This window comes from Copadichromis virginalis, linkage group LG16, assembly GCF_057382275.1.
Source record: "Copadichromis virginalis isolate Kocher_CV1m ecotype Utaka linkage group LG16, C_Virginalis_male_GT1.1, whole genome shotgun sequence".
NCBI lineage: Eukaryota > Metazoa > Chordata > Actinopteri > Cichliformes > Cichlidae > Copadichromis > Copadichromis virginalis.
In genome coordinates this window covers 40,748,140-40,757,982 of record NC_140633.1, presented here as the reverse complement: position 1 = coordinate 40,757,982, position 9,843 = coordinate 40,748,140, and the positions used below count along the sequence as shown (strand labels likewise).

General features: G+C 47.7%; 1 protein-coding gene and 1 long non-coding RNA gene across 3 annotated transcripts in view; one reads left to right on the top strand and one right to left on the bottom strand.

The window, feature by feature from the left end:
- The window catches only part of LOC146691413 (uncharacterized), a 15,542-nt gene extending 7,484 nt beyond the window's left edge, over positions 1-8,058 (top strand). Inside the window, exons 2-3 of the mRNA XM_085434828.1 lie at positions 2,309-4,591; positions 7,518-8,058. Of these exons, the coding sequence (XP_085290954.1) occupies positions 2,309-2,565 (257 nt within the window). The 3' untranslated portion in view covers positions 2,566-4,591; positions 7,518-8,058. The remainder of the gene's footprint in view (positions 1-2,308; positions 4,592-7,517) is intronic.
- LOC146691411 (uncharacterized) overlaps positions 6,798-9,843 on the bottom strand; it is an 18,545-nt gene continuing 15,499 nt past the window's right edge. The window contains exons 1-3 of one of the 2 annotated variants that reach the window (XR_014915591.1): positions 9,404-9,538; positions 8,057-8,149; positions 6,798-7,191 (exon numbers count right to left, since the gene is read on the bottom strand). This is a non-coding gene — a long non-coding RNA (uncharacterized LOC146691411). Of the gene's footprint in view, positions 7,192-8,056; positions 8,150-9,403; positions 9,539-9,843 lie in introns of those variants that run through there. The other variant, XR_014915590.1, reaches the window with a different exon arrangement.

Genomic DNA, 9,843 nt, shown 5'->3' with positions numbered 1-9,843 from the left:
TTCAAGTCCTTTCGAGTCTTTAAAAAAAAAACGAAAAAAAAGCATGTTGCAGTTATGCTAAATGTAAATATTAGACCATGTAATTTTTTAATCTGTGTTTTTCTCAACACATGACAAAATAGTGAACTTAGAAAATATACACAAATTGTGAAATTGCACCTCTTTAAAATGCAGCTCAATTAAACCTAGCTCCAAGAATAGTTTTCACCGACAGTTCTGAGATAAGCTGCATGTTATTCTTGGATGCGGTTGTAGGACCGGCTTTGAAATCGCATGACAAAAATATCATACATAAATAAATGATATATTTTTTTAAAATATCATTTAAAAAAAAAACTGCATCACCAACGTAGCCTTGAAAACATTTGCTAGTTAGATGAAGTCAGCTATCTCATCGTAGCATGTTTATATGCATATTTATAATCATACGGTTCTTGGAGTGAGTGCATACACTCATGAAGTTTAGTAACTTCCGGTCACTGCAACAAGCCCAGGTACAGTTTACCGACGGATGGGTGCAGGACCTTGAAATGCACCGTGTAGAACGAAAGACCATCGTACGTATCATAAGTTTACCAGTCTCACAAATTGTTGTCATAAATACACATTCCTTAACCGTTTATAAATAGGACCTTTGAGCTCAACGGTAATTAATCAGTAGTGGAAATAATTTCTGGTAGCATCACAGAAATGTAGCAGTGACAATAATACTGTATGCTGTAATCGTACTGGGCAATTAGTGATACAAAAAACCTGTTTTATCCTGTGAATAAAAGTATATGTTTTTGTCAATGTACCATAATAACAGAAGCGAAACGCAATATTGTGTCAGGACAATTCACTATTTATGCACAATAAACAAAGGAGCATAGCGCGACAATTTCTGTTCAGCGCCAGACTTGCTTGTAACCTATATCACCAATTATGTTAACTACAACAGCAGACTGACCTTCGTGTAAATGCTTGGAGCAGACTAACCTGTGAGCTGGAGGGTTCTGGGACGTTATATTTGATCTTTGAATAGCTGCAATCCAGGCCACCCGTTGCGTCTTTGTCACTTCGGAAACATGGCTCGAACAATTTCTCTTCAACGACGTAATCCGATAACAACCGATCTCTTTACCCGTCGGCTTCCCATGGCTGTCATGCGACCGGCTATTGCAGTTAATAATACAACAGCTTCTTGACATTTTTGTGTTTCTTTTTATCGCTGTGTGACTGATTTTAATTGAAAGCCTGCGTGCGCTAGTACCTCTTGCCACGAGTTGAGGCGACTTTTGTTGTGATTTGGCGCTATATAAATAAAATTGAATTGAATTGAATTGAGTTCCCAGAATCCTTTGCGGTTCTACCCGTGAATGACGTCACATTTTCAATCTCTATATAATATGCATGTTAAATTTTATATTTGGGGTAAAATATCAAGTCTTTTCAAGTAAACCGGTTCAAGTCCAATTCAAGTCCCAAGTCATTGGTGTAAAAGTCCAAGTCAAGTCACAAGTCTTAGAACATTTTTTCAAGTCAAGTCTAAAGTCATAAAATTAATGACTCGAGTCTGACTCGAGTCCAAGTCATGTGACTCGAGTCCACACCTCTGGTTTATGTTAGCTAACTAGTGACAGGATCGATACCTCAGAGGAAAATAGGGACATTAAAGCTAAACATCAGTGTGAGGGGATCACTGTAGTGCTGCAGCAGTGAGTTTATGTGAAACCAGGACATACTGTGGACATACTGTCCACTTTACTGTCTGTGTCTGTAGCAGGAAGTGGCTGTTTGGCTAGCTGCACTGAAACAGGAAATCCAGCTGTTAGCCGTGATGTTGGTGTTTGTAAAGGACAGTGTAGAGGAGAGGCTGTTAGCTGCAGCCAACCAACCACCTGACGTCACGTTCGTACTGACAGAAACATGTTTTTATAACTTTAAGCTGTTATTTGTTAAATCCAGCTTCACAGCAGTTACATGTGTGTCAGAGTCAGAGCTCAGTGGGGTAAATTAGCCTCGATGTGTTCAGTGTTTCCTCTTTAAAGCTCAGTACAGACAACAGAAGGTTCACACCTGTGGTTCATTGAGCAGCTCTGTGTTACCGCGGTCATACAACAGAAGAGCCCCGCCTGCAGCTACAGACGCCGTGTTATGGCGAGCAGGTGTGAGGTGAGACGGCCTGCAGACAAACCAACAGTGACGCTGTTGGAGGTGTGCAAATCACCTGCTGTCATTAAAGGTTTAAGTCTGGATGAACTCCTGAACAGGTGATGGTACCGCCACAAGACGACCTCTGACCTTTGACCTCTTCTATCTGTTTCAGGTCAGGGGATGACCGAGCCTGATCAGAGTCTTCTTGGCAGCGGGAACGGTGGGATCACCGTGGGAGGCCTCAAGTCCGTCCTGGAAGACGCCATCTCCCCGGCCTTTGGCGCCACCATCATCATCATCATCACGGTGATCATGTCCGGCAGTGCGTACCTCTGCTTCCTCAAGTACATCTGCAACGGCTGCTGCAAGCCCATGCAGGTGGTACCGGCCGCTGACGTGGACCCCAACAAGGTGGAGGAGCAGGTGTAGGTGATGGAGTCGGTCCCCGTGCTCGATTCAGGCCGTCGAGTTTTTCTGTCTGAAACGTTGTTTTCAGTTTCCTGCAGCTGGATGGATCAGAGGCCTCTGCAGGCGAGACGTGAAGCTCAGCACAGGCTGGAGAAACCAGCCAATCAGTGAACACCAACATGGTGCAACCACCTGCCAGACGCGTCACAAAATCAAAGACCTTACTTCAGTGGTTTGTTGGATCTCTGTGTTTGTGTTCAGTGGAGCTCCGTGTGCTGACATGTTCATGGAGCGTCAGCAGGTAAAAATACGAGGCTGCAGTTTCTGTGAGGATCTTCAGGAACTGTTCTCCAGGCTTCCTGAAGGACAGTCAAAGCTCTTCTTTGGATGTTTCTGCCTTTGCTTGTGTTCTCTGTCAGGATGATCCCACACTGCTTCAGTGGAGCTGAGCTCTGAGGAGGCGCATCCATCACTGATGTGTGCTTTGTGTTTGGCATCACTATGATGCTGAAAAATGAAGCTGCTGCCAGTCAGATGTTTCCAGATGTTCCTGCGTGGTGGATCAGACTCTGTAATTCATCAGTTTATCAAAGAACCTGAAACCATGACACAGCCTCCACCGTGCTTCACAGATGGCTGCAGACTCTCACTGCTGGACCTCCTCCTGACCTCCTCGTACACACTGACCATGATGTGGATCCATCTCTCCATCACACCTGTTCCTCTGACCTTCAGTCCAGTTCTGGTGTCATTTTCAGCCTCAGGTTACTTTATTTCTACATGGAGGTAGCTTTGTTCTGCAGCTGTGAATCCTCACATACACACTCTCAGTACAGCTACACACAAACACAACGTTCATTCGTCCGTCTCAGTAACGGCGGCTACAACAAAGCCATTTTTAAACGTGCTGTTTTACGTTTTGGGACCAGAAGGAAAAACTGAAACGGACCAGCTGCACCTGCCTGCTGTGGTTCCTCTGTCGGCCCGTTGGACTGAGTTTCTTTTCTTTACCGATAAATATCCAAACTGTGACACCAAAGAAAAATGACAGGGTGATAAAATAAACCATCATGGTTTTGTCAACATGGAAGCGAGAAAGCTGTGCGAGACATGAGCGTGGCTGGTGGGCGTTAAGCTCCACAGTCTGACCTGTAATAAGACTGACTTCATGTGTGCGAGTGCTTTTCCTAAAGTCACGAGTCGTATCTTTAGACGTAGCTATGCTCGGCTGCAGACAGGACACCTCAGCAAGTACTGAGTCATGGCTGCTACGTGCTGTGGCTGGAAAGAAACACAGCAGATTTCCATGAGACTTACTGCTTCTTACGGAGCAGAAGGCTTTTCCACGTGACCCCCGCTCGATGCCAATGTGCTCGTTATGTTTGCGGCTGAATGAACTGAACATCAGCTGGCTCACAGTCTGGATGCTGCTGTGGTTCTCACTCTGGACCAGGCTTGGTGTTCCTCAGCAGCACGGCGAGGTCAGACGGCGTACGTGTTTAAAAACAGGATTCCTACAGATTCAGTCACTCATGGTTTAATCTTAGGATGAGCTCTAACTCACCTGGAAGGAATAATCGTGTCTTTGCAAAACACAGAATAAGAACACATCAGCAAGCGTCCACATCATCCCCACAAGTCTCTGTGAACATGTCCCCACTGTGTGCTGCGTAAGTGAGCAGTGAGTGCACACAGCTGTGATCTGGACTCATCTGTTTGCCTTCAGTAAGGATGTCTTCCTCACAGACGTCCTTACTCAGAGCATTTCTGAGGAGGCTTCAGTGAACAGCAGATGATCAGCTGAAGGTCCTCCTTGTTTACCTGCTGTGGATGGGCTGGTTCTGTGTTCATGTCTGTTATGTGTTGACACGGCTCTGGTTCATCTTTTTGTTAGGAGCCTTTGATGCTTGAATGAGTTGTAGGTCAGAGTTCAGACCCTTAATAAAAAACCTTCCTCTGGTACAAAGACTGGACTGAACCTGAGTGTAAGAGCAGCCAGTGTCCAAAGAAGACCTTTTACAGACCTTCAGGGGGATGTGGATCAAAGGTAAGGAAATGACGGTGGCTCAACAGTACTGAGCTGTAAAAAGACTAAAGCAGCATTTCAGGAAAACATGAGTGTTTCACACAGACTGTCCTGTCGCCGTGCTGATTGTTGTACGTGTGTGCGTGTGTGTGCGTGTGTGTGCGTGCGCGCCGAGCTCTGTATTCTCCAAAACGTGTTTTTTAATAATTAAAAACATGAACGCTGAGGCTGTGACGCCGAGTTAATGATCCCAGCCGTGAGCTCGGAGCTCATCAAACACACAAACATGGACGCTGCAGCATCCTGTCAGCAGACCCATCACCATGGAGACCAAACATGTCCTCCTGTGACAAAAACTCCGCCCTGATGTGATTTGAATCTGCTTCCTCCTGATTGTTCGGAGGCGCCTCACGCATCCAGCAACGGAAGTGAGTTCAGAACTGACACACGTACTCGTTTTCATATGCTAGTGAGGACATCTCATTGACATAACCCTAACCTGACCCCGACACTAAAACCTTCAAATTCATGTGGACGACCCTTTGTCCCCAGGACTGCGGGTCCCCACAAGTATAGTAGGATGCCAATTTTTGGTCCTCACAAAGATACATTTTATTTATGAGCGCCTTTCAAGTCACCCCAGGACACTTTACAATAGGATAAAACACTTAGTAAAGATAACATTAACAAACAGTGGAGTCACAGTGAATATGCAGATTTGAACAGATGAGTTTTGAGTTGGGATTTAAACTGGGAGAGAACCAGTGTTTCTTATTTCTGGGAGCAGAGCAGCTGAAAGCTCTGCTTCCCACGGTGGTGAGGCGGAAGGAAGGCACAGCAAGCTGGATGGAAGAAGAAGATCGAAGTGAACGGGCAGAACAGGTGGTGGTTAACAGGTCAGCAAGGTAAGGAGGAGCGAGGTTATGAAGGGCCTTGAAGGTGAGCAGAAGAAGTTTGAATATTATCTGGATTTTCACAGGGAGCCAGTGAAGTTCCTGAAGAACAGGTGATGTGCTGGTAGGAGGGGTTCTGGTGGTAATGTGAGCAGCAGAGTTCTGAACCAGCTGAAGCTGATGGAGGGATTTTTGGGGGAAACCATGCAAAAGAGAGTTGCAGTAGTCGATACAGGAGGTAACAAGACTGTGGACAAGAATGGACGTAGACTGGGTGGAGAGAGAAGGAAGCAATCTGTTAATGTTACGTAGATGGAAGTAGAATGGCCTGGATGACACCAAGGCTCTTAACCTGAAGATGCCTAAACATGGCGCGCACACACACACACACACACACACACACACGACATAAAACTGACAGATTGATGATGTCACCTACACCTGTCAGTGAGGGGGCGGACCCTTCCTGTCTTCGTGCTCACTGGTTACAGGCTGTCATGTGACTGCCCTCCTCGCCTGTCGCTTTACCTGCTGTGCAGGTGCGAGTTTTCAGAGCGTCCACCTGAAGCGGGCCTCAGAGTGGAGGAAGGTTCACGCCTCCTCTCTGAGGGACAGTGAAGAGCTTTGAAGTGGGAGGAGTCAGATCAGGATTTACTGTTTGAGTTTCATGATGTTCAGTTTTCATGGTGATAGATCCACAGCCGATTACCCACACATGCATGTCTCTCTGTTACCGATGACCTCTGACCCTTAGACTGAGAATCCTCTCAGAGCTCCAGACGTACCCAAAGCATCAGCAAACGCCCGCGGCTGATGGAGCAGGAGGGCCGTGAGGAGCGCACGGCTGAGCTGTGGAGTCCATCTGTGTCCATCAGCCACTGTGGGACACAAATCCATGGCAACCACCTTTAACAGGCTGACACCTGAAATCTGTATATGACAGTTTGGGGGTTGAGTCACGAGACCGATGCTCGTCGTGTTCGTGGTCCTGTAAAACCATCACACAACAAAGAACGACGTTCAGCTGCTCGTGAGGATTTCATCGACCTTTAAACACAACCTCACAGATTTTACTGTTTTATTATAAAGACAAAGAGACTTTTCTTTCTTTACATTAGATAACTGAATTTTTCAATGTAATATTTATCTTTCTTCCTGACTTGATGGAAATAAGCAGTGGTTGGACCCTCTGGGTGGACGCTTCTGGCCCACGGGCCGTATGTTTGCCACCGTTGCTGTAAAGCTTGTGAAGCTAGAGTAGCTGCATCGTGAAGGTTCGCTGTGCCAGCTGCTGTTTGTTTGTGCGGCGTCTCACTGGGACACAAAGACTCGGCTCAGGTTTAAAACGGTTTTTATTAAAGCAACAACAGAAAGAAGCGTGGTTGGCGTGAGAGCGCCGTCAGCAGAGACCGCCACGGTCATCAGGGCTGCTCAGGTCCTCGAGCGGGGAATTGGTGAGCAGCCTTTCATCCTCTCTGCTGACGCTCCGAGACGTGAGGAAGGAGGAGCCGAAAGAGCGCCGAGAGCCGGAAGCAGGAAGAGGTCGAGGTCAGAGTCAGCGTCTGATTTGGCACGGCGTCTGATTGGGATGCTTTTTGGACCTCCCTGCCCTCCAGCTCTCGGCTTACTTTCAGGACCCGCAGTTCTCCTTCGGCAGCACGTCGACGTCCTGCTCTGTGGGCGGGGTCATCAGGGCGGGTTCGCTGCTCATCCTGTCGCCCTTGCGAGCTGCGGAGACAGAGAGAGATGGAGAACAGGAAAGAGTTTATTTAAAATGGAAGAACTTCCTGTCTGACACTGTTCTAACTTTAGAGGCTTTTATTCTGTAAAAACGTCAGCCTGAAGCTCCTCCAGCTTCACGCAGTCGGAGCTCTGATGTCTCTGTTCTCCTCACACAGGTGTGCTCAGGTGAGTCCAGCTCTGCTCCTGTGCTGGACCGTTTGTCTCTGGGTCCCGGTGATTCTGCTGCTCAGTCGCCATCAGACTCACAAAAGCGCCGAGTGTCGGCTCTGCAGCTCCACAGCACAGAAACAGGCGTTTCTTTGTGTCTGCAGGTCAAAGGTCGCGGTTCTGCTGAAGTGGAGTCGAAGCTCCACACAGGTTGCCCCTCTGGGAGTCGTGTCACGTAGACACGGAGCGGCGAGGACTGCAGGACTGGAGCTGCTGGTCCAAACCTCAAACGTCCACATGACGCACCAAAGAGCGTCTGTGAGCGCAGACGGGGTTTCCTCTGCAGTGAGGCGCACCGCAGGGTTTAAATACAGCTTCTGTTCAGGTGAGCTGCCCAGAGTGTTTCTGTGGTGAAGTTTCTGTGTGAACGCTCTCACCAGGCTCTCTTGATTTCCTCTGTCAGCGCTGCAGAGGCGCCTCGTTGGCCACGGCGGCGTGGAGAAAAGAGGACAGTCTAAAACAGCTGCGAGAGCTTCACCACATCCTTCTCACCGCAGCTGCAGCTCTGAGCGCCGCTTTCTCACAGTAAACAGAGTCTGAGGCGAGTCTGCAGAGGATCTCTGACCGAACCTGAGCGTCACCTCTTTGTCCTCTGAGGTCGACTGACACCGATACATCACTGGAGGACACTGACCACACTCACATTTAGCCTGCTTGCATCCCGCGGTGCTCGGCTTCTCCGGCTGCTCCTCTCCTCGCGCCGCAGCCCGGATCTTCCTCGCCACGTACCGACAGGCTGCAAACAGAACGACATGAACTCGAGTGAGTTAACGGACCCACCGTGAGTCCCATTCCCCGAGAACATCGGGACTTAGGATCAGACTTAACTGAAATCATATCTGAGCCAGCAGGCTCTGACACCGCCACACCGTCCCCGAGTTTGACCCCTAACCCTGAATTATCCTGCCGGTGCAGGAAATGCTGATTACATCTCATAAATGCAAATTAACAGTCCGTTCATGTCTTTGTCAGAAGCTGACCTGATTGGCACTTTTTGGGGGGTAACAACAATAATAATATTGATATTTATAACAAAGTGCAGTAATAACAGTGTGCAATACACTTATTCTACATTTTATTACTAACTTAAGTTACTGCGTGGTGTTGTACGTAGTGCCGACGGGGGAGTTTTTCCATTGTACTGCTGTACTATGCCTGACTGTGCAATGACAGTAAAGAGTCCTTATCTTATCTTGTGGTAATTATCTGATGGTTCAGGCTTAGCGGGCTCGTTTGCATCTGGAGCTCCGGCTGTGGGAACCCGCGATGATGGTGTCAGAGTCTGAAACCGGATGCAGGCTCGTGACCGTCTCGCTCGGCCGGTTTGGCTTCAGAGGAATCCAGAGAATGAATGTGGGTCCCAGCCACTGCTCCTTAATCTGACAGCTAAAATAATCCCAGCTTCTATTATCATTATTATTATTATTATGAAATCCTGTTTAGCTTCCGGTCGGCATCAATGAACATGCTGAAGCAAACAGAGACCATCGTTCATAATGTAAAGAGTCGCAGCGGCCACACACGAGAAACCAACACAGTGAAAAATGTCTCCACACACACGGAACTAAAGAAACGACACGTTACACGGTTCACGCTGACAGCTTTGGTTTTAAGTCATCTTTTCATTACTTATTTCTTTCTTTAATTTTCACTGATCGCTGAAGAAAGACTGTCGCTGTGTTCAGGCGCTCCGGAAGCTCCTTTACACCAGTTCAAAGTCTGGCACGTAAATCCAGGTGAGACCAAATCAGCGCTGTTTACCATCTGCACTCAGATTAGACCGAGATTATCTTTAAAGGTGGGAGTTAATCTGGGCTGTCTCTCAGCCGCAGGTTTGGCTCTCGGGGTTAATCCAGAGTTTAGCCAGAGCCAGGCCCTCAACTGTGGGCTCGATCTAATCCCTGGAGTAACCCTGACAGAGCCGCAGGTAACCCGGAAGTGAGAAGCCTGGTCTCGGGTTCAGACCTGAGCCAGAGTCTGTCGGACTCACCGCTGATGATCAGTCACACCATCCTTCAGATGCGCGGTGTCAGGAGCTGCTGTTCTGGTCCGTGTGTGTTAACGCTCAGCTGATATCTGAGCTCTTCCTCAATAACAAGTCTCCTCTGATAGCCCCTCCCTCTGAGGAGGGGGAGGAGCCTTCACTGTCGCTGCAACAAGCTCAGATCCTCCTTCTGAGTGATCTGTGCTCCTGGATCGTCCAACACTGAATCTGACTGTAACCCACGATGCTGTCAGGTCAACGATGGTGTTCAGAGGGGTCAGACAGATTGTAACTGAGTACATGTACTCAAATACTTACTGAAGTATATTAAAGCTGTACTTCAGTAAGTATTTGAGTACATGTACTCAAATACTTACTGAAGTACATTAAAGCTGCACTTCAGTCAGTGAAGTAAATACTTACTGAAGTGCAGCTTTAATGTACTT